The sequence below is a fragment of the Schistocerca nitens genome, chromosome 6 (assembly GCF_023898315.1).
Source record: "Schistocerca nitens isolate TAMUIC-IGC-003100 chromosome 6, iqSchNite1.1, whole genome shotgun sequence".
NCBI lineage: Eukaryota > Metazoa > Arthropoda > Insecta > Orthoptera > Acrididae > Schistocerca > Schistocerca nitens.
The window spans coordinates 72,737,485-72,762,840 of record NC_064619.1 but is presented as its reverse complement, the minus strand read 5'-3'; the positions used below and the strand labels follow the sequence as shown (position 1 = coordinate 72,762,840).

General features: G+C 41.6%; 1 protein-coding gene across 1 annotated transcript in view; it reads right to left on the bottom strand.

Moving 5' to 3' along the window:
- Positions 1 to 25,356, bottom strand: part of LOC126262318 (zinc finger protein 532-like) — a 79,599-nt gene that overhangs the window by 35,228 nt on the left and 19,015 nt on the right. Inside the window, exon 2 of the mRNA XM_049958872.1 lies at positions 675 to 755. Within this exon, the coding sequence (XP_049814829.1) occupies positions 675 to 683 (9 nt within the window). The 5' untranslated portion in view covers positions 684 to 755. The remainder of the gene's footprint in view (positions 1 to 674; positions 756 to 25,356) is intronic.

Here is a 25,356-nt window from a genome sequence, read left to right as displayed (position 1 = left end):
CGATAATTTCTAGCAATTTCATGTTGTAGCCAATAATGTCTGTTATGTTACATCAGAGCTGAATTTAATCATATGAAAATTTAGTTTATGAAAAACAAAGGCACTGCCATCAGAAGCAGTCAACTATGTACAAACTGAGTGCTTGCAATCTCTCTTCAGATTAATAAAAAGATCTGAGAATTCAACAGGACCATATCATAGAACCACCATTGTTGATGTGGCAGGCAGTTGTTTGTTAGCAGTTTAGAAACGTGTCTCACACTCATTGCTCTTTAAAGACCCAATACTGCCTGAAATATTCATTTCCAACTGTTGGTTATGTATCTCAAAACACTTGGTTTAAGGTCCTCTTCCATTTATACATTTTTTGTCCAAAAGTTGGGAACAAACTGTATAGTGCTGCAGCTTTATAATAGTTGTGTTCAGCTGATGTCAGTTTCACTATCCTGTGTTCTTGCAAAATTTGGAATTCCATTTTTTAAAGTTTTGTATACTGAGATAAAAAGTTTTGTACGTTGAGATAACAGCTACATCATAGGCACCAACAACAAAGATAGGCAATATTCATTCAGAAATAAAATGTACATGTGTTCTCAGTGTATGACATCCTGTATCTTCAGTCTTAGTTGTTCTGTATTCTCCCATATCTGTACTGGAGTATAAATGTTACTTACCTCAGACATAATGACACATTCCTCAATCAGATATCTTCAAATGTTATAACGAAAGTTTCTAGAGAAGTAAACTTCGTAAATCTGGAACAAAAATAAAAGAAAATTAAAAATATAATATAAGCTAAATGATATTAAGCAAAAAACTTGCAAGCTATAAGGGACAGTCAAACTCAACAGTAATCTCTGCATGTACTGAAGCCAATACCGTGAACGGAATTGAATAAGATAAATAGGTGAAAGATGGCAAATGTCATTTGGCAAAAACTTTAATTAATATAGACAATAGTATCCTGTAATAAGTTGATAATGTAGACAACATGGAAGAAGTGTGGTATGAGTCACTGATTAATAAAGTCATTCCATCTCTAACCATTTCATCACTGTGATCCTACCTAGACTTTGAGATGGTTTCTTATACTAGGTCCTTCAAAGACATATAGGATTTGTTATGTTTATGGCAAGACTTCTAGCTCACAGATGTAAGTCTTGAAACTGTTATTGTTAAGTGTGGAACTAACATTTCAGTAACACTTTACCTGTCTCTTTTCTCTCTGTTATTGAGTGAGGTTACTGTTAGGATGAGCGTGTAAGTAAAAGAACCGAATGGAACGAACACACAGACTCAGTCACACATAATGCAGAAGGCAGTTTCAAGAATTAGTATTAAATGAGGAAACTATGAATATACTGCAGCCTCCTACATATCACTCCAATAGGTGTCATGAAGACAAGACTAGAATAATTACAGTAATGCAGTGAGGCATTCTCCCCTCACTACCAATGTGAAGGGAATGGCTGAACTCCCTATTACAATGCCATCTGTCATTTTCTGCATAGTGATATGGATGTAGATTGTAAAGCACTGACTTCCATTAAAGCACCTTCTTTTGCTTGAGAACTTACTGGAATTTTTTCCATCTCCTCTTTTATATTTTAGTCCAGCTCCTGTTTTCTACATTTTCCATTACAGCGATTTAGCCTGGGTAATAAAAGTAAGAATATAACACCACAATTTTACATCAAGAAATGACAACAGGTGAATAATGACACTGTAAAAGCCAGGGAATATCACAGCAGGAGAGAATGGTTCAGTAAAAAATGTTCACCAGAAAGATGAAATAAGGCTGAATATGTAACTGCAAAGTTGAAAAGCCAGAAAATTGTAGCAAAATTCAGGGAGACCTACAGAGGATGGACATCTCCTGGAAGACACAAACAGTTGAGCCTCAATGTAAATAAGTGTAATGTGTAACAACAAACAAAGAGGCAGAAAGACTTATTATTATTATTATTATTTGAATACACTATTGGCCATAAATAAATGGAAACAATAACAACCATAAAATATCTAGGCAACTGTGAAGGGCAGTCTACAATGGAATGACCACATAAAACAAACTGTAGGAAAAATTTGTGCCAGATTGAGATTTGCTGGGAGAACCATAGGGAACTGTAGTTCAGTTGCAAAAGAAGTGGCTTATAAAAGACTCATTCAACCATTTCTTGAATGTTGCACATCTGGAAGGAACTGTTACCAGTTATGATTAATTAAAGAGAGAGAGAGAGAGAGAGAGAGAGAGAGAGAGCGAGAGAGGGGAGGGGGGGAGGGGGGAGATGGAACATCCAACTCTGTGCATCACTGAGAACATTATGTTAAAATTCTAAGAGTGCACTTTACAAGGAGAGCCACACAACATATTACTCCATCTGATTTAATTGGATAGATAAAAAATTTACTCACCAAGTGGTGGCAAAACCCATACATAAAAGGAGGTTTCAAATAGGCAAGCTTTCGGAACCAGTGGCTCCTTCTTCGGGTTGAAGGGAAAGGAAGATGGATCAAGGAAAAGGACTGGAGAGGTCTAGCAAAATGGATAGATTTCGGGAAAGTCACCCAGAACATTGGGTCAGGGGAGACTTACCTTCTCATCCCATGCAGTAAGTCTGCCATGACCCACAGTCCTGGGTGACTTTCCCAAAATCTACCTCTTTACCTAGACTTCTCCAGCCCTTTTCCTACACTCCTCTTCCCTCCCCTTCAACCCTTCTGCCTGAAGAAGCCACTGGCTCCAAAAGCTTGCCTTATTACAACCTCCTTTTATGTGCGTGTTCTGCTGCCGCTTGGTGAGTAGATTTTTTTTATCCACCCAATTAAATTATTCTGTCAAAAATTGATTGTTTTTGTTGTTATATTACTTCATCTGACACATGATTTGCAAATAGACCACAATGGGCAAACTCAAAGAAATTAAATTTCATGCAGATGATTATCAACAGTCCTTCTTATGTGAATCATTCGTGAATGGGAGAGGGAAGAGGAAAATAGTGTACTCTGTGTTGCACATCATCATGTTGCTTGCATAGCATGAATGTAGGTATAAGGATCTAATAGCCCATATGTGCATGGCAATTTGCTATCTCAATAGTAAAAGAGAGAGAGAGAGAGAGAGAGAGAGAGAGAGAGAGAGAGAGAGCGCAGACGAGGAGGAGGGGGAGTCATTAGCATCCATATCCTTCCTCTCTCTCTCTCTCTCTCTCTCTCTCTCTCTCTCTTTTACACACATCAAGTTCCGTAGGACCAAATTAAGGAGCAGATTTCCAAGGTCATGGAATATGTCAGTACATGAAATTACACCATAAAAGTAATAACAGATAAAAATAAAATGTTTATGAATCCAAAAAAAAGTCAATCCATAAGTTTAAGTAAATACAATCAACAATACAACAAGAATCAGCTTAATTTTTTAAGGAACTCCTCAACAGAATAGGAGTGACCCACAAGGAAACTCTTCAGTTTTGATTTGAAAGCACATGGATTACAAAAAATATGCCTGCTTGTGTATGTATATGTGTGGATGGATAGGTGTGTGTGTGTATGCGAGTGTATACATGTCCTTTTTTCCCCCTAAGGTAAGTCTTTCCGCTCCCAGGATTGGAATGACTCCTTACCCTCTCCCTTAAAACCCACATCCTTTCGTCTTTCCCTCTCCTTCCCTCTTTCCTGATGAGGCAACAGTTTGTTGCGAAAGCTTGAATTTTGTGTGTATGTTTGTGTGTCTGTCGACCTGCCAGCACTTTCATTTGGTAAGTCACATCATCTTTGTTTTTAGATATATTTTTCCTACGTGGAATGTTTCCCTCTATTATAACCATATCATATATATATATATATATATATATATATATATATATATATATAACAAAGATGATGAGACTTACCAAACAAAAGCGCTGGCAGGTTGATAGACATACAAACAAACACAAACATACACACAAAATTCAAGCTTTCGCAACAAACGGTTGCTTCATCAGGAAAGAGGGAAGGAGAGGGAAAGACGAAACGAGATGGGTTTTAAGGGAGAGGGTAAGGAGTCATTCCAATCCCGGGAGCGGAAAGACTTACCTTACGGGGAAAAAAGGACAGGTACACACTCGCATATCCATCTGCATATACACAGACACAAGCAGACATTTGTAAAGGCAAAGAGTTTGGGCAGAGATGTCAGTCGAGGCGAAAGTAAAGAGGCAAAGATGTTGTTGAATGACAGGTGAGGTATGAGCGACGGCAACTTGAAATTTGCGGAGGTTGAGGCCTGGCGGATAACGAGAAGAGAGGATATACTGAAGGGCAAGTTTCCATCTCCGGAGTTCTGACAGGTTGGTGATAGTGGGAAGTATCCAGATAACCCAGACGGTGTAACACTGTGCCAAGATGTGCTGGGCGTGCACCAAGGCATGTTTAGCCACAGGGTGATCCTCATTACCAACAAACACTGTCTGCCTGTGTCCATTCATGCGAATGGACAGTTTGTTGCTGGTCATTCCCACATAGAAAGCTTCACAGTGTAGGCAGGTCAGTTGATAAATCACAGGGGTGCTTTCACACGTGGCTCTGCCTTTGATCGTGTACACCTTCCGGGTTACAGGACTGGAGTAGGTGGTGGTGGGAGGGTGCATGGGACAGGTTTTACACCGGGGGCGGTTACAAGGGTAGGAGCCAGAGGGTAGGGAAGGTGGTTTGGGGATTTCATAGGGATGAACTAAGAGGTTACGAAGGTTAGGTGGACGGCGGAAAGACACTCTTGGTGGAGTGGGGAGGATTTCATGAAGGATGGATCTCATTTCAGGGCAGGATTTGAGGAAGTCGTATCCCTGCTGGAGAGCCACATTCAGAGTCTGATCCAGTCCCGGAAAGTATCCTGTCACAAGTGGGGCACTTTTGGGGTTCTTCTGTGGGAGGTTCTGGGTTTGAAGGGATGAGGAAGTGGCTCTGGTTATTTGCTTCTGTACTAGGTCGGGAGGGTAGTTGCGGGATGCGAAAGCTGTTTTCAGGTTGTTGGTGTAATGGTTCAGGGATTCCGGACTGGAGCAGATTCGTTTGCCACGAAGACCTACGCTGTAGGGAAGGGACCGTTTGATGTGGAATGGGTGGCAGCTGTCATAATGGAGGTACTGTTGCTTGTTGGTGGGTTTGATGTGGACGGACGTGTGAAGCTGGCCATTGGACAGATGGAGGTCAACGTCAAGGAAAGTGGCATGGGATTTAGAGTAGGACCAGGTGAATCTGATGGAACCAAAGGAGTTGAGGTTGGAGAGGAAATTCTGGAGTTCTTCTTCACTGTGAGTCCAGATCATAAAGATGTCATCAATAAATCTGTACCAAACTTTGGGTTTGCAGGCCTGGGTAACCAAGAAGGCTTCCTCTAAGCGACCCATGAATAGGTTGGCGTACGAGGTGGCCATCCTGGTACCCATGGCTGTTCCCTTTAATTGTTGGTATGTCTGGCCCTCAAAAGTGAAGAAGTTGTGGGTCAGGATGAAGCTGGCTAAGGTAATGAGGAAAGAGGTTTTAGGTAGGGTGGCAGGTGATCGGCGTGAAAGGAAGTGCTCCATCGCAGCGAGGCCCTGGACGTGCGGAATATTTGTGTATAAGGAAGTGGCATCAATGGTTACAAGGATGGTTTCCGGGGGTAACAGACTGGGTAAGGATTCCAGGCGTTCGAGAAAGTGGTTGGTGTCTTTGATGAAGGATGGGAGACTGCATGTAATGGGTTGAAGGTGTTGATCTACGAAGGCAGAGATACGTTCTGTGGGGGCTTGGTAACCGACTACAATGGGGTGGCCAGGATGATTGGGTTTGTGAATTTTAGGAAGAAGGTAGAAGGTAGGGGTGCGGGGTGTCGGTGTGGTCAGGAGGTTGATGGAGTCAGGTGAAAGGTTTTGTAGGGGGCCTAAGGTTCTGAGGATTCCTTGAAGCTTCGCCTGGACATCAGGAATGGGATTACCTTGGCAAACTTTGTATGTGGTGTTGTCTGAAAGCTGACGCAGTCCCTCAGCCATATACTCCCGACGATCAAGTACCACTGTCATGGAACCCTTGTCCGCTGGAAGAATGACGATGGAACGGTCAGCCTTCAGATCACGGATAGCTTGGGCTTCAGCAGTGGTGATGTTGGGAGTCGGATTAAGATTTTTTAAGAAGGACTGAGAGGCAAGGCTGGAAGTCAGAAATTCCTGGAAGGTTTGGAGGGGGTGATTTTGAGGAAGAGGAGGTGGGTCCCGCTGTGACGGAGGACGGAACTGTTCCAGGCAGGGTTCAATTTGGATAGCGTCTTGGGAAGTTGGATAGTGTCATAGGAGTTAATTTAGACCTTTCTAAAGCTTTTGATACTGTTAGTCATAAAATTCTTTTACATAAGTTGGAAGCAATGGGGATGAAAGGGATGGAAAACATGTGGTTTCAGACATATTTGCAAAACAGATCACAGGATGTAGAATTCACTTCAGCTCATTCTGACCATTAAATCAGATTAGTATCTGATGCAAAGAAAGTTGAAATCAGTGCAGGAAAAGGTGGATGTTGGACCCCCTTCTGTTCCTTATTTATATAAATGACATGCAGGTCTCAGAAACTGCTGCTAAGATCTTATTGTTTGCAGATGACACTGCTGTTAGAATAAGGAATGTTAAGGAATCTCTGTATACAACAATTGAGCAAGTCCTTAAATCCTTGCACAGTTTAATGACAACGGACTGACCCTTAATGAGAACAAAAGAAATTAAATTCCATTAGGACAAAATGAATCAAAACCAAGATCTCCAGCTGGTAGTGGACAGAAATGAGTTAGAAACGGTACAATGCACAAAACTTTTAGAATGTATGTTGATCAAAACTTAACCTGGGAAGACCATGTAACAAAACTATCCCCATACTCTGTTCTGTAAATTTCACTCTTGAGTATCATGTCCAAAGTTTACTCCACAGAAGGTGCTACACTGGCTTATTTATGTTACTTCCAGGCCATTGTAGCTTATGGAATGGTATATTGGAGTAAAACTAAAAGTCGAGTAAATGAATTTTTTTACATTACAGAAAAGGGCTATCCCAGTGTGGTTACATGGCTCTGTAAGTGCTCACTCAAGCACACATTTAAAACGCTGTGTGTACGTACAGCATACATATAGAAATCTGTGTTGATGGCAAGGACTAATCTTGGAAGCTGAAAACTAATAGCAAATACCATAGCTATAAGACTCACAACTGTGGATCTCTCCATGCAGAATGAGGTAAGACAACTAGTACCCAAAGACGTGTGGACTACTTTGGTGTCATTTTTATAAGGCACTGTCAACATATATAAAGAGGTTAGAAAAGGAAACAGCTTTTGGAGAGGTTTTAAAATAATTTCTTGTTAAGAAGTGTTTCTACTGTGTAAATGAATATGTTAGCTTACAATCAAACAATGAAAAATCCAGGATTGATTGTAACAATATCAGAGAAGGAAAGTTGCTACTCACCATATAGCGGAGATGCTGAGTCGTGATAGGCACAACAAAAATTGCGTGAATCTTTTTGTTGCGCCTATCGCGACTCAGCATCTCCGCTATATGGTGAGTAGCAACTTTCCTTCTCTGATATGTAAGATTACAGTAATACTAGGCTCTCATTTATTGTTGAGAACTTTTTGAACTGTTAACAAATGTACCAACTATGTTGTGTGTGTCTTTGCACAAGAGTACATCTGCTACAGGTTTCCTGTTTTCTCTGTTACAGAACTAGTGCACTACACTTCCTAAGAAAAGGATCTTCTGCAAGATCAGCGGTGATAGATACAGTGTTGGCAGATATTTGTGTGTTTATACTTTTCAGCAATATTATACAATGTGTTATTTGGTTTACATCCCCCCCCCCCCCCCCCCCCGAAGAGCAATGTAACAGAAGTTTCATGTTCTAGTTATATCACTGATTATATTTCTTGTGCATGTTATAATCTCCTTTTCTTTCCAAATCAAATACCAGATGTGGTGGCTAGACCAATGTTAATGCATTTGACTCGCATTTGGCACGAGTGGGGTTTATAATCTCTCCGGCCATCCTGACCAGGGTTATCTTCATCTATACCCTGCAAACCAAGGCAAAGTGTTATGTCCCATTGTACCAGTTATTAGGGTTTCTTCTTGTTCCATTCACGTTTGGAGCACAGGAAGAATGATTGTTTGAAGCCTCTGTGCATGCAATAATCATTCTCCTTGTGATCCCCATGTGAGCAATACATAGGGGATATCTGTACATTCCTAAAGTCACCCTTTAAAGCTGGTTCTTGAAACTTTGTTAATAGACTTTCTCGGAATAGTTTATCTCTATCTTCACGAGTCATTCAGTTTAGTTCCTTCAGTATTTCTGTGACACTCTCCCACTGATTAAACAAACCTGTGACCATGCTGCTTTTCTCTGTCTATGTTCAATATCTCCCATTAGTCCTATTTGGTATGGGTCCCACATACTTGAGCAATATTCTAGGATGGGTCAAACAAGTGATTTGTAAGCAATCTCTTTTGTAGAACGATTGCATTTTCCCAATATTCTAACAACTCTGTCTATGTGATCATCCCATTTCATATTCCCACACAGTGTTACACCCAGGTATTGTATGAGACAGCCGATTACAACAGTGACTCATTAGTCACGGGATACTATGGTTCTTCATTTTGTGAAGTGCACAATTTTACATTTCTGAACATTTAAAGCAAGTTGCCAATCTTTTGCACCACTTTGAAATCTTATCAAGATGTGACTGAATATTTATGCACCTTCTTTCATATATTACTTCATTACTGATAACTAAATCATCTGCAAAAAGTCTGATTTTACTGCTGATATTGTCTGCAAGGTCATTAATATACAGCATGAACAGCAAGGGTCCCAACATACTTCCCTGGGGTACATCCGAAGTTATTTCTACATATGAGGATGACTCGCTATCCAAGATAACAGCTGTGTTCTCCCGACCAAAAAGTCTTCAATCCAGTCACAAATTTCATTTGATACCCCATATGATTGAGCTTTTGACAATAAGTTTAGATGTGCTACTGAGTCAAATGCTTTTCGGTAATTGATAAATTCTGCATCTATGTGATTGCCTTGATCCATTGTCATGTGGGAGAAATGCAAATGATGGTTCAAATGACTCTAAGCACTATGGCACTTAAACCTAACTAACGGAAGGACATCACACACATCCATGCCCGACGCAGGATTTGAACCTGTGACCGTCGCAGCAGTGTGGTTCCGGACTGAAGCGCCTAGAACCGCTCGGCCACAGCAGCTGGCAAGAAATGCAAGTTAGGTTTCACATGATCGATGTTCTCGGAACCCATGCTGGTTGGCATTGAGGAGGTCATTCTGTTCAAGACATCTCATTACATCTGAGCTCAGAACATGTACAAAGATCCTACAACAAATCAATGTCAAGGATATTGGACAGTAGTTTTGTGGATCACTTCTACTATCCTTCTTGTAGACGAATGTGACCTGTGCCTTTTTCCAAGAACTGGGCACGATTTTATGTTCAATGGCTCTACATTAGACTGTAGTTAGAAAAGGGCAAATTCAGTATTGAATCTGACAGGAATTCCATTGGGCCCTGGAGCTTTGTTCAGTTTTAATGATTTCAGTTGTTTCTCAACACCACTGACACTAATATCTATTTCATTCATCTTTCAGTGGTAAACTGGGTTAAATTGGGGAAATTCTCCTGGGATTTCCTTTGTGAAGGAACATTTGAAAATGGAGTTAAGCATTTCACAGCTTTTGTTTTGCTACCTTCAATTTCAGTTCTTGTCCCATTTACTAGGGACTGAACACAAATTTTGGTGCCACTAACAGCCTTTACACATGACCAGAATTTCTTTGAGTTCCGAGAAAGATCATTTGACTCTATTCTGCTATGGTAGTCATTGAAGGCATCACACATTGCTCTCTTGACAGCCAAACTCATTTTACTCAGCATCTCTCTTATATATGACCCTACACTTTATTTTAAATCTATTATGAAGTACTCTCTGTTTCTTTAGAAGTTTCTTTACATTATATTCCATTATGGACTGTTCTGCTGGGTACTTATCCATCCAGTGCGTGGTCAACTATTCTTTTAAACTTGAGTCCTAGTTTATCTAAATGCTCCTGCCCTGTGTTTGAAGTTTCAGGTTCCTCATTGAGATACAGCACTGCTGATTTTTTATCTAAATTACTGAACATATATATATATCTTTCTGCTTGTTTTAGTTGTCCTTTGTACTTTGGCAATCACTGTTGCCACAACCACAACATGGTCACTGATACCAATTTCAATGTGCTCATCCTCTAAGAGGTCAGGTCTGTTTGCTGCATTAGAGCCAATATGTTTCAATCTAGAGTGGGATTCCTAAGTATCTGTTCTAGGTAGTTTTCAGGAAAGGCATTTAGTACTGTTTCACAAGATGTCATATCATGCCCTCAAGTAACAAAACTGTAATTTTACTTACTTACAAGTGAACTGAGGTCTTCTCTAAAGTATTCGGTTACATCAGGAAATGAGTCTGGTGGGCGATAGAAGGATTTTATGCCCAGCCCTGATATTGAGTTGTGCTCAGATGACCTCACATGCAGCTTCAGTTTCTATCTCTGTGGATTTGAGTTTGACAAATACACTACTTCCATTTCTCATTTGCATATCCTTTTGATGTACACTAAAATTCTCCCCAAAAATATCTTTCTTTCGATCTTACAGTGATACTTCCGGGTTTCCTACAGCTATCGTTAAGTGGATTGGACGAAGAGTTGTGAAACATAAAAAGCCCTTGCATGCACCTCATACAAAGTCAGCTACCTCAGTAGCAGCCTCTGATGTGTAATGTGCATCTGACCCATTTAGGGGGGATCCTACAGTTCACAACCCTATGGCCCAAGTCCAGGAAGTTGCAGCCTACCTTGTCACAGAACCTCCAGAGTCTCTGATTCAGTCCAGGGGAACCAAACGGCCATAATTAGTTCTGGGGACAATGCTGCAAATTGTGAGCTTCATTGAACTCCCTGAGCAAGGCTGGTCTTCTCAACCTTCTCTACCAGTTGCTGGAATGATCCAAGTATGACCTGGAGCACAAACAACAGGCATAATTTGTCCCAACGTGTGCCACAATCTGCAGTTGGTTGCACCCTGTTCCCTCAACGTCTGCTGGAATATAGTCTCTTCAACATGTTGAATGAGGCCTCCAGGCATACACACTGAGTACACCTGGTGTCCTTTTCTATTCCCTGCTGTCATTTCCCTAAGGGGTACCATCATTTGCCATACATTTAAAATGCTCACAATTAATAGACCCTACCCTTTTGCATTTGCCTCCTCTTGACACTGGACAAAACAAGTTTCCCCCAAACAGCCCACTGGCTAAGTTTCAGTGAGAGAGAGAGAGAGAGAGAGAGAGAGAGAGAGAGAGAGAGAGAGAGAGAAACTTGTTGGTTAGAGAGATCAGTACAACACCTTGAGTACTCCCTGATCCCTGTCCACCCTGTACAGGATGCCTAGAACTACCATTGACACACCACTCACAGTAAAGTGGACAAGTAATGACATATCCTGTACTTTCTGGAGAGGAAACAGGATCCACAGGAGAGGATAGGTCTTGGGGTACCTCTGGTACTGGTGTCACAGGTACAAGACTCTCAGGAGTTCTTCCAACACACTGATTTGTAGCGGCTGCCAATTGTTTGACAGCAGCCAGGCGATTTACAGCTGCTTATAAATGTTAACCAATTCATCCTGTGTTCAAGGACAGCATTCACAGTGAGGCTGCATTTTGGCTGGTGCCATGTATTACAAGGCAGTGAAAAAAAAAAACCTTTACATTAAGCTCACTCAGGGCTTTTTTTCTAAAAATAAAGTTTGAGGGTAGTCCGACATTGCATATAATGCAGCGAAAATTACTTATAAATGAAGCATAGGATATCACCCATCTGCTTTTAGCCATGACGTCATCAACATGTCACTACAAAAGAAATGAAAAAAGGTATCAGACTCTTCAGTTGACTTTACTATCCCACTATTAGCGGGCGAGGGCACTACATGGTTGTCGAACTGGCTGCCAGCGATTCAGTAATCGAGAACGGTTGCCGCAGCTTCGAAATGCTTCAAGTTCAAACAGTCAACGACATCCCTTTTCCCACCAAAAACTGCAGTGGTATCGTTCCTATTGCAATTACCAACACGAAAAAATGAAATAAATTTACGCCCGTGAAATAGGTCTTCGGCACTCTTCCAAGTTCTCAACATCATAAAAAAACTACTTTGTCGATGAAAAAGTTTACGGGTACGCATCCCCCAGCATTCCCCGAGTAAAACAGCACTGAGCCCAGCACAGCATTGATTATCTTTTAATCTGTTGAGCTAAAATGTTGCTAATTCCCTACGAGAATTAAGGCAAACACACAAAATGTGATTTCTATTAAGGCAACAAAAAAACTTGTTTTAAAGATTACTAGTTTCCTAAAATGTTTTGAGGTTAATTATAGTTATTTGCAAACTTGAATAAAGGGTTATTTACAATGATGCAGATAATATACAGGGCTACTCCTCTTTAAGCGAAAACAAGATGTAACACAATATATTAGAATATCTGCTACAGTAATTAAATGACAAACGCCTATTAACTAAGAATTGCTCGTGGTTTACGCAAATGACAATGGTAGCTTCGAAAAATCTCAAAAACACACGTTTATTTGCATGGATACACAATGAAATTCAGGGGTGATGGATTCTTGGCAGCACTGTGAACCACAAACGCAGATCTGCTACGAAATAAATCACGTATGCAAAACACTCATATCAATAACTTGCGAAAATATAGTTTTGTTAAGTGTCCGAAAATTTTCAAAAATAACCTATTTTCCAGGTAATTATGCAATGAAACCAGAGAATGCGAGGATAGTCCTAGTGTTCTCAAAACTTTTAGAAGAGCACAATTAAGTTTAAGCCTATAATTGACGAGAACAGTACGAGATTATTGCGGCATTCGCGAGTGTTTGAAATTTCAGAATATAGCACAATACAAACGGGTACTAATACAATCAATGAAAGATTATGCAGAAGCGACGCGTTCAGCAAAATAAGCGAATCTAGAATTTCAGATCGGTACACAGTTCTTGTACACACGAAGGTTTCACACAATGCAAAATTTCGAAGTCGGGTTTCATAAATAAATCAACGTACGTATTGCACACACCTTTTCACTTGGCTAATTCTGTGTACACTTCTACATTGGCGTACCGAAGAAGATCACTGCAGCGCCAGTTTATCTCGGTGAAAATCGTTAAAATGTGCAGCACCAAGAAAGCATGTCTTCTACCTGTAGCAGCTAATAATACAAGACAACACAGTTTTCAATGGTTAGTGGATTGCTGGGATGGTTCCATTTATAAGCCCATGGATGACTTCCTGTCCTATGCTCGCCTAATTCTACCATACTCTGTATAAGTTTTATATATGTATATGTTATTTCTATAATGTATCTGATATGTCTAACACTATTATGCTGAACAACAATTCAGACTCACGCCAATGAAAATACGTTATTGCCTCCTCACTTACAGTTATACCACATGGCTGCTGTGTATTTACTATTTCTAGCTTAACATCTACTTGAATACCACATCCTGTTTAGAGTAACTTACTATGTGTCCATATCAAAGAAGATAATCAATTTTTGAAAATGTAAGTCTATAGATAAAAAGGTCTACTCGCAAAGCAGTGGCAGGTGAAAACACATGTGAAAGTTAAAGAGATGTGCAACCCTCTGAAGCCAGTGGTTCCTTCTCCTAACAGAAGGGTTGAAGGAGAAGGAAGCGGGATAAAGGTAAAGGACTGGCAAGGTTTAGGAAATGCAGAGTGTTCAGAAAAGTCACCCAGAACCCTAGATCATGGAAGACTTACCACATGAGATGAGAATGAAAGATTGATTGTTGGGAACGGCGCCAAACAAGATTTGAAAACCTGAGAGAAGCGGAAAAATGATTACTAAGCAAGACAGAGATTTCTGAAAAAACTTCATTCAAAAGTTAATAATAGGTTAGAGTTAATGAGCTTTTGGAGCCAACAGCAATAGGAGAAAACACATGTGCAAGCTATCGGAGCCAGTGGCTCCTTCTTCTGGCAGAAGGATTGAAAGGAAACGAAGAGGGATGAAGGAAAAGTACTATCAGGGCTTAGAAACGAGGAGAGTTATGGAAAACTCGTCCAGAACCCTGGGTCTGGGAGACATACTGGATGGTTGAGAAGGAAAGATTGCAATGGACAAGATGCAAAAACCTGAGAGCTTAATGGTGATGATATAGTAATAAGCAAGACAGAGATAACTGACAAAACATCAACGCAATAGCTAGTAAGATTGGAAAGCTATGTGTATTATTTCATGGTAGACAGGTGGGGATGGAGGTGGAGGAAAAATGGGCCACTCAGAAAATAAAACACACTGAAAACTAAAAGGGAATAATGAAAGGAATAGTTACTGAGAAAAATGATGAGAGTGAAGAAATTAATGTAACTTAGGGCCAGGTGGATGGCGAGAACCAACGACATGATGTAGCACCAGTAAGGGCAACTCTTACAGCACATATGGTCACAGGGGGAGGAGCCACAGGGTAGGGAAATGGATGTGGAAGGAGCACCAGGTCTCACCAGGATATTGCGGGGATTGGGAGATGGGGCAACGAGAAGCTGTTCTATGTGTGGTAGGCCAAATGTCAGACAGATAGGACCTCATTGTCTCTAACCTCTTATTAACTATTACACATTGTTTTTGTCCAGAAATGTCTGTCTTGTTTACTACCCTATCTTCCACCTCTAAGCTCTTAGGTTTTCAAAGTTTGTCTGGTGCACTTTCCAACACTCAGTCTTTCATTCTCATCTCTACGATAAGTCTTCCCTAACCTGGTGTTCTGGGCAACTCTCCACATTTCCTAAACCTCGCCATTCCTTTTCCTTCATCTCTCTTCCTTCCTCTTCAGCCCTTCCACTAGAAGGAGCCACTGGCTTGAACATTTCCTTAACTTTTATAAGAGTTTTTCCTGCTGCCACTTGGTCAGTAGACTTTTTATCAATCCAATTATATTACTATGTGTCATGTAATTTTACAATGAACACTGCTACTTGCCACACTTGCTACTTGGCTACATCCAGCCAACAAAACTTTTCAATTCTTGAATCTAAATATGCAGATAATGTTTAGAAAGAGCGGCTGATGACGTACGTTTTTCGTTTTCTTTTGAATAGTAGGTATTCCTAATTTCTTGCTTTTCATTAAACGGAGGCTTTCTCATGTTATAACACAGAACAAGAAATTTGCAGCCAGACAGTTATATCCAAGTCCTGGATTAGTACTATTGCCAGCATCCAGTCTCATTCTATTTCATGTCCAAAATAATGTTTCCACAAGAAACTAAATTCAGTGCCAAATGTCTACCAAAATTTGGCAAATTATTCTTCTCAAGTCCAGGTCTAGCTGAAGAAGTACCTTCTCTCCTAATAGAAGACATTATTTGTGCTGGTTTGGATTTGCTTCATTATAATTATGAGGATCTTAACTCTTTTTAAGCCAATAGTCTTTCAAAGTAGCATTTTGAATGGATTTCCTTTTTTTCCACCTGTTTCATGGAAAAGTGTTTCACCTAGTAGCAACAGGAGGTAGTCAGCTTCTCCAATCAAAATTCTACACTTTTTTATGTTATGGATATCCCTGAAGTGATAGCCTGAGTTTTGGTAACTATAACCTAAGAGTAGTCAGTCGGTGTACTCGTCCAGTCTCAAATGCTCCTTCAGGTGATTGAAGAGGATAGAGTATAGCTATGCTTCTTTTCTAACAGCTCATTTTATTTCAATTTTCTTTGACAGGACTCTGTCAAATTTTAAATTGGAGATGGTGTACGTGTTTGGGTGGCTTCTAGAAGTATATGAAAATTCGTACATATGGTGAAGTGCCAAAGTTCCTGCTGGTATACGTACATTTGCGTTTCAGAACCTGTTCTGCACATGACCTTGTCTTTGTAAATCCAGTGGGGTGGTATTCTCCTATACCAACAGCACAGTAGTGTTATTACTGTATTGAGTAATATCTTGGAGAGGATTCTGAAAGGTACATATAGAAAGACCCCTTAGTAGCTGCTAAAGATCAGTTTTCCCCTTTGTCACATACTGGGTGAATGAGAGTTGAGGTACAATGATTTGAAAGTGTTTCTGCTGTGGACTGAGTCTTCAACTGCTTGTTTCTGCAAACTTGCAATGATTCTATTTTCACATGCAGCTTTATTTGTTTCTGAAGTTGGAGGTGACCTGGCCAATTCTCTCATTGGTAGATGTGCGAGAGTCCAGGTCAGTAACATTTAAAATGTAATTGTTATTTACCATCAAGTTCCTAAGTACATATGGGACTTTTGTGTTCTCTGCAACAGCAATTGCAGCACAGCTCAGAAGACGATAATCTGAGATTTCAGTTTTGTACACGTTTCTGATGTTGCCCCTCTGGAAGATATCCTCTGTTTCATCAATGATGTGCTTGTTATGGTGTCTCTTGGCATTTTTGATAGTCCTAGCAGTATATTTCTTTATTATTAGGAATAATGAAAGTGCTGGCAGGTCGACCTGCCAGCACTTTCATTTGGTAAGTCACATCATCTTTTTTATTAGGAATAATGTGTGATATACGGTGAGCTTAGATGGTTCTATGTAAAACATACCTGTTTTCTTTCCTCTCTTGCTTTATGACACAATGACATATGCTACAATTATTTATTTCTTCTTATTGAAGCCGTATTTTATGTCAGTTCTTCTATCAGCACTATCTGTGTATCCGATCAGTAATTTTTCTCCTTGCTATTTCCTGGCATGCTAGTAAAGCTATTGTCTTTCGATTGTGTTGCTGTATTTTAGAACGGTGAACTGACTGTCTTTATTACCTCTTCACTTTGTGAGAGGAATAAAATTAGTGTTGATCAGAGACAAGCAATGGTCTGAACTGATGTTGGCACTTCCTATACTTTGATACACTTCTTGGTATTCTTTCTACTGATGGTGACATGGTTGAACTAGAACTACCTTAGCAGGAATTTGGTCCCTAGAGAAGTACGATCAGTAATACTGATTTGAGGAACATGCTGTAATTTTGGTAAAAGTACATCAGTCACACCCTATACTGACAGGTCCTCAAGGATACAATATGGTCTTACAATGTTACTGAATATTTGCTACATGGCAATCTGAACTTGAAAGAGTACCGTGAAAATAATCGCATTATGTTTTATGTTGTGAAATCTTACCGATTCTTTCTTTCAGTCCTCCCTAAAGCATTCTACATATTTCTTGTTTGTGTCACTGGTAGACGCTTGAAAGTTTATGGTTTGAACACTGACTGATCTTTCACAGTGCACAGTGTAACTTGGGGATACATGGTTTCAGCCAAGGGAGACCGCTGGCAATCACACACAGTCACAAGGTTTTCCTGTCATGAGGACAGACCCAACTAAACTGCATACACAGTCATTAAGATTCAAATCATATGAAAGTGCTACAGGGAAGTTTCTTTGGGTGAGCAAAGGTACAAGGAAGCATAGCACTGCAAGAAACAGACACTTTGTAATTAGCATTGAAATAGGGAAATAAGTGGAACTACTGACCAACATCTCGTGTGTGGTAGTGCCATATGTGTTTTTTGTGTGAGCATAGTTTTAGGGATGTATTTACTAGCAAAATGTAAGGGAGACTTGTTGCAAAGATGACGTTCCTGATGATTACCAAAACAGCAGGGGTGGTTTTTTATATGAAAAACCCTGACAAATGAGAGAAATGCTACGCATGAGAAATAAGGTCGAACAGATTTATTTGCTGTTAGATGACGTGTAAAGAAGGAAGAATTTTTTCAACATTATTTGGTTTTGTTCTTTCTGGTTGTTAAGTGACAATACAATGGAGTAATGTCTATGTCTGAAAAATGACGGAAGTACAGTGAGTTAATATTAGAAAATGCTGCTTAAATTATTATGCAACCAATGAACAATGTGGTTCACACTACATAAGAGTAGAGAGACGCAAAGAATATTGTATTCTATGTGTCAACCCATGAAATGTATGAAGATATTTTTTCAGAAATGTAAACAGTTCGCAATCTGGAGACCACATTTCTTAAAGGGGAGAGAGCATAGCACCACAGCTTTGCCTGGTGTGATAAATGTTTCCTGCATGGATTCAGCAGAATGATATCATTAGTGGAAAAGCTCACATCAGCTTGATAACTAAATACTAAGTGTTCAGTATACAAGAACCATGTACAGTACACTGACAATGCAGAAGCAGCTAGCTAATTAGCTAGCATCTCTGAGAGCCAAGGCTGTCCTTACAGCACCAACAGAGCTTCTGGAGGAGCTGAACAGACACGAAAACCAGGGCAAACGAAGTCATAGTTTCCAAATCATTATGCCTGGCCATTCCACCATGTGGTGACTTCTGCACTGGGAGTGCTGTCATTTTAGAGACACTAGCCAATGTAATTCAGACTCTCAGTCTCAGTGCCCTCAGTAGTGTTGATTGTGCACAGTATGTCCAGTTACCTAGTCAGTGCCAGTTGCTAGTTGTGACAAGAAGGCTGCTTACACACCAAGAAGAAACAGCCGACTGTCAGCGTCCGACATTGCTATCAGTAGCTCTGCCTAAACTTTAAAGTCCGAATGGAGTCTACTAGGTGCCTACAGATCATTGGCTCACCCACTGGGTGACTAACATCCACTGCTGGGCACCTTCCTAATGACACATGGGTTTGAGTCTGGGCCATCCATCTGACCAGCCACAACCACCCAAGTGGGCACAGTGTCACTGTTGCTGTCGCTGTCAACCACTGCATGTGGTCACAAATTTTTGCTGTCCAGCATGTAGGGAGGGCACATGCCATTATTGTCAGCCGTGCAGGAGGCACCTGTATAACCCTGCTTGCCCTATAGGTCAGCTGCCATGGCTGCCTTCTGTGACCCGTCACCAGTTGCTGCCACTGCTTAGTGTCAGCGTTCTGTTACTGTGCTGACTGTAACACCTGCCACCTTCTTGCGGACGACTACTGACAGCATGCCTCAGTGATCGTGCCCGATTACGTCACAGAGGCTACAGTCTACCCCTCCAGCTTCAATTCTGTCACTGTAACTATCATGAATAAATGACTTTCTTAATCAGCAATGTTTCCCTGACAGGCCACTGTCCAACACCAGCTACAAACACTCCTGCAGACACGGCCTGCCAGGTCTATTGCTTTAAATCCTAACGTACCAGCAGCCCAAATCACCAGCCACCTTAGGGATCATGTCTTTGCCGCTACACTTTGTTGGGAGTTTTGAAGCTTATGATTGATGTTCTCCCATTTAGGAGTGAGAAGGAGCATTGTTTATTATATTATTAACTAATAATCCTAGTTTTCATACTTTTATATCTGATGGTTTCTAAAATTGGCAGGAAATTTTGTCAAATGGCATCATTACATGTAAGTAAGATCCTTGTAGCAGTTGTAAACGAGGTCTACATCTGCATCTATATCTATATTCTGCAAACCACTGTGAGGTGCATGGCAGAGGGTATGTCCCTCTGTACCAGTTATTAGGGTTTCTTCCTATTCCATTCACGTATGGAGTGCAGGAAGAACGATTGTTTGAATGCCTGAGCAGTAACTATTCTAATCTTATCTTCATGATACCTGTGTAAGTGTTATGTAAGGAGTTTTAGTATATTCCGAGAGTAATAATTTAAAGCCAGTTCTTGAAACTTTGAAAACAGACTTTCTTGGGACAGTTCACATCTGTCTTCAAGAGTCTTCCAGTTCCGTTCCTTCAGTGTTTTTGTGACCGTTCGTGCCGCCCTTCTCTGTATACATTCAATATCACCCCCCCCCCCCCTCCTCCCCAATCAGTCCTATCTGGTATGGGTTCCACACAGTTGAGAAATATTCTACGCTGGGTCACACGAGTAATGTGTAAGCAATCTCCTTTGTAGACTGATTGAACTTCCCCAGTAGTCTACCAATAAAATGAAGTCTACTAACTCCTTTATCGAGGACTGAGCCTATGTGATCATTCCATTTCAGATCGCTACAAAGCATTACACCCAGGTATTTGTGTGTGTTGGCCGATTCCATCAGTGACTCACTGTATAGTTTTCAGTTTTGTGAAGTACACGATAACTGCATCATCTGCAAAAACCCTGATGCTACTATTAATATTGTCTGCAAGGTCATTAATATAAAACACAAAGAGCAAGGATTTTAACACACTTCACAGAGGTACACCCAAAGTTACTTCAACATCTGACGATGACTCTCCATCTAAGATAAAGTGCTGTGTCCTCCCTACCAAAACGTCCTCAGCCTAGTCACAAATTTCACTTGATACCCCATATGATCATTGGAACTCAATGTGTCAGACAAGCAACTCTTGATTCATATCAGAAGTGAAATGTGGAAGAAAATGAGAAAAGGAAGAAGATGAAGATGAAGAAGAAGAAGAAGAAGAAGAAGAAGAAGAAGAGAGAAAATATGGAGACCCGTGCTCTTAGTAAACATTTGCATCTGAAGGGTTGGACAACGGGACAAATGAAATCTGATTTGGTTGGGCTCAGCATGCGTTGGGGGTCTCCCTCCCATGGTCGTTCCTCCTTCGATCTGTTATAGTCTATGTGTTAAACATGGGAGCAGAACCCACTGCAAGGTCAGAATGGGTCCCACAGAGAGTGGATTCTTATTCAACTGTCTTTTTGTCATAAGTTAGTATTAAAAGTAAGGAATCCTTATGACCTTGCCCTCATCAGAGTGCTGTATCAGTGGGCAAAGGAAAAAAAGGGACTAACTGCATCTAAAAGTAATCAAAAACAGGGTGAAAGAGGGATAATCTGGGTGTCTGGTGGAGGAGGTACAGTTGAGGGGCCTCTGGCCCAAGGATGTGGTGGAGATACACCACACCCCAACTACTGCCCCAAAAGCAGCGTAAATCATTCAATCAGAGAGTAGAAACCACTTTCTCAGAGGAAATGAAGAACCAGTTCAACTGTCCATATGTCATCTGTCAACATTAGAGGCAAATAAACTAAAAATCCATGCTTGACTTGGATCCTCTGAAGGAGGGGGCATTCTCCCAGGACACGAGTTACTGTCTATAAGGCTCCACAATCACAATGTGGGTCATTACATAAGATAATACTACAGATAAACCTGGTATGACTGATATGGAGGCGAGCAGGAAGGTAGATTCCTTCCAGAAGGAAACAGAGGCTGGATCTGCACTGGCAAATCCGAACTTGGTATCATCAAAGTGAATGTTGGGTGAATAATCACGTCTACAGCCAGACAGTTGGCTAGTTCATTTCCTGTGGTATTTACACAACTTAGGACCCAGATAAAGGCAACTGAGCAAGTAGTAAGACTCAGGTCAGAGAGAAGATCACAAATAGCAGATATCACAAGGTGACAAAAGTAACTCTGATCAATAGCCTGGAGACAGCTCATTCAGCCGCTACAAATTAAAACACAGCTAAGGGAAGTCTATTTAATAATAAATGGGGCTCTGTTAGAAGCTGTCAGCTTCTCCATAAGAAAACTACATGTTCATGGGAGCTAAGACTGTTCCTGATCAATTGGATGTCCAAAAAGGTTTCTCACCCTATTCATGGTTTTAAAGCCATCAGTGTAGATGATGGTAGCACCCTGATACTCCTTAAGAGGTGATGATGATGATGATGATGATGATGATGATGATGATGGTGATGATGATGGTGGTGTTAGGTGAGAGGTATTCAACATCATGGTCATCAGTGCCCTGATGGGAAATCAGCATGTCAATCTCATGGGTAGGAATCAAGGCTGTCCCCACATGCTGAACAGTTTATAATGCATTAAAGTCTGCCTCCCTTCCCTGCCAATTTAGGCCTGACCGTTCACAAAATGTCACCACTCTTGTAACACTGGACCAGTAGCAGTGAAGATGGTGGGCAGATCTCCATTGAGACTGAGGACTACCCTGATATCAGTATACAAGACACACACTGCCAAAATACAGTGAACTGAAAGTGATGCACCTCAAACCTCATGGAGTAGTGAATTCTCCTACTGGAGGATGGAGCTATGTGTTAAAGGGCTATGCCCAAACACAGCCTGGTAAGCAGAACCACCTCCCAGTGGTGAGGCTGACATGAAATCTGCAATGCCTGTGGGGTCAATTTGAGTTTGTTTTCTGTTGCCTTCAACCATTCAGTCTCCCACTGACATATGATGCATCTGTCAGAGAAATGAGATGACAGTGTGCAAGGGGATGGGGCACTGACAACATCACCATCCCGACATGCTGCTTTGCCTGCTTTCACAGCCATGTCATTTCCCTGTAACCTGATCTGGCCAGGTACCCAGCAGAAGATCACCTTCCTGCCATGGTGCTGGAGCTGCTATAAGGAGTCATGGATAGGCTGAATCAACTGGTCCACTGGATACATTTTATGAAGTACTTGTAATGCACTGACACTCAACCCTACAGATACCAGACACTCAGATCGGTACCAAACTTTGTATGTGGATAGAGTATCAACCAGAACTCTGATTTAGTTTGTACTTTGTGTTGTCATCGAGCAGAACGGGTGTAAATGTTAATTAAGAGTAACGCCAGAACTATGGAGCACAGGAAAAGCACAACTGTGAGTAACATATGTATAGCTTCTGTGGGGAAGTTGGTAGAGCATTAGATCGTTGTACCAAGGGTTCTGGATTCATATCCCAACGATGACAACTATTTTTACTGTATTATGAATGAAATTGTTATATGGGACTATTACTACTTTCACACGTTATGCAGTTTTTTCTTTGTTCTACTGTTCTGATTCTTTATGTTTATTCTGTGAAACTACAAATGCACTAGCTGCTTCATCACGAATGGCGTCTGTTCTATCGTATGTATCTGACAGAACACTACACCTATCTATACAAATGCACTCTATAGGCCTGCTACTTTCAACTGACAAAGCGACAGCAGACTGCCAAAATACCATTGCTACAAACTCCAAAAAGTCTTTTTACACATCAGGAAAATGTTCCCCCCTACAACATTTTCATGTGTAAACAGTTAAAACAAGTTGTCACCAGTGGGGTTTGACATGACTGAAGTTTCAACATGATGACCTCACGCTCTATCAACTCACCCATGTGATCCACAAAAATGAAAAACAATAATTCACAGATATGCCTTTCCATTGCTCTGTAGTTCTGATGTTACTTTTAATTAGTATTTATCCATGTTCTACTGGACGGCAGCACATAGTACGAGTGCAGAGTGTCTCAAAATTCAATCAACTGGGAATCCCATCTGTATGAAAGTAGAATCTGACAAGTCAGATGATTAGGAAATTGTTGCTTGGCATTGTGAGCAAGAGTTGATACCACTGGTAATGACGAGGAAGATCCTCGCTTCGATAAGGAAACTGTCTATGGGACAAGTCCAGAAATTGGAGAAACTAAAAGCAGAAGGGAAGCTTAAAAATCCACTACAGAAAGGGGTAGGCTGTCCCCAAAAAAAAAGCCTCAAATGACTGACGTCATATCACTGGCACTAATAAACTCGAGAACGCGATCGGCCAAGCACGTGTCATCTGCTAAAATGGACGATATATCAGGCGACAGCTGTAGACGGGCGCGTAACGGAGTAAAATAGGGGCACTCAATTAAAAGGTGTCTTACCGTCCACAGCTGAGAGCAGTGGGGACAGAGTGGGGGAGGATCGCCATTTAAAAGATGTCAATGGCTAAAAAGACAGTGCCCTATCTGAAGTCTAGTTAAAATTACCTCCTCCCGACGACGCGTTCGGGAGGAAGAGGTCCAAGCACAGGGAAGAGCTTTCACGTCCCACAATTTATTATGGGGAAGTGTCGACCAATGTGCGTACCATAAAAGAACAACACGACGACATAAAACGCTCCGTAGATCGGCGAAGGGAATCGATCGAATAGCTGGCCGAAGAAGAGAGACTGCAGCCTTGGCCGCTATATCGGCCGCCTCATTTCCACAGATACCAACGTGTCCCGGGAGCCAGAGGAACGCCACCGAGACGCCCCCCAGGTGGAGCAAGCGCAGACAGTCCTGAATCCGGTGGACCAGAGGGTGGAAAGGTAGAGAGCTTGGAGACTGAACAGAGAGCTGAGAGAATCTGAACAGATAACATATTGTATCCACTGATGGCGGCGGATGTATTGGACAGCCTGGAGAACAGCGTAAAGCTCCGCAGTATACACCGAACACTGGTCAGGAAGCCAAAATCGATGTGGGGTGTTGCCAACAATATAGGCACTCCCTACACCTAACGATGTTTTCGAGCCATCAGTGTAAATAAATGTGGCTTCCTTCATTTGTGCACATAGAGCAGCAAATGCCCGACGATAAACAAGTGAAGGGGTACCATCCTTGGGAAATTGACAAAGGTCACGGAGCAGGCAGATCCGGGGACGGAGCCAAGGCGGTGCTGTACCCCAAGTTGTCAAGAAGGTTTTAGGAAAGCGGAAGGAAAGGGAATGGAGCAGTTGACGGAAGCGGACTCCCGGTGGTGGTAGGGAGGAAGGGCGGCCTGCATACCCTACATCCAAGGAGGCATCGAAAAAAATGTCATGGGCCGGATTTGTAGGCATGGAAGACAGATGGCTAGCATAACGACTCAGAAGGACTGCTCGCCGATTGGACAGCGGAGGTTCAGCAGTCTCAGCATAAAGGCTTTCCACAGGGCTGGTGTAAAAAGCGCCAGACACTAAACGTAATCCACGGTGGTGGATAGAGCCGAGACGCCGAAGAATAGACGGCCGAGCAGAGGAGTAGACTATGCTTCCATAGTCCAATTTCAAGTGCATTAAGGCGCGATAGAGGCGGAGAAGGACCACTCGGTCCGCTCCCCAGGAGGTACCATTCAGGACACGGAGGGGTGTTGAGGGATCGCAGACAGCGAGCCGAAAGATAGGAAACGTGGGAGGACCAGCACAGTTTTCTGTCAAACATAAGACCCAAGAATTTAGCGACGTCCGAAAACGGAAGGTTGACAGGTCCTAGAAGTAAGGAGGGTGGAAGAAACTCCTTACGTCGCCAAAAATTAACACAAACGGTCTTACTGGGAGAAAAACGGAAGCCGCTTTCGATGCTCCAAGAGTGGAGGCGATCGAGACATCCTTGAAGACATCGTTCAAGAAGGCTGGTCCGTTGAGAGCTGTAGTGGATCACAAAATCGTCCACAAAGAGGGAGCCCGAGACATCAGGTAGGAGACAATCCATAATTGGATTTATGGCAATGGCAAACAGTACAACACTTAGCACGGAACCCTGGGGTACCCCA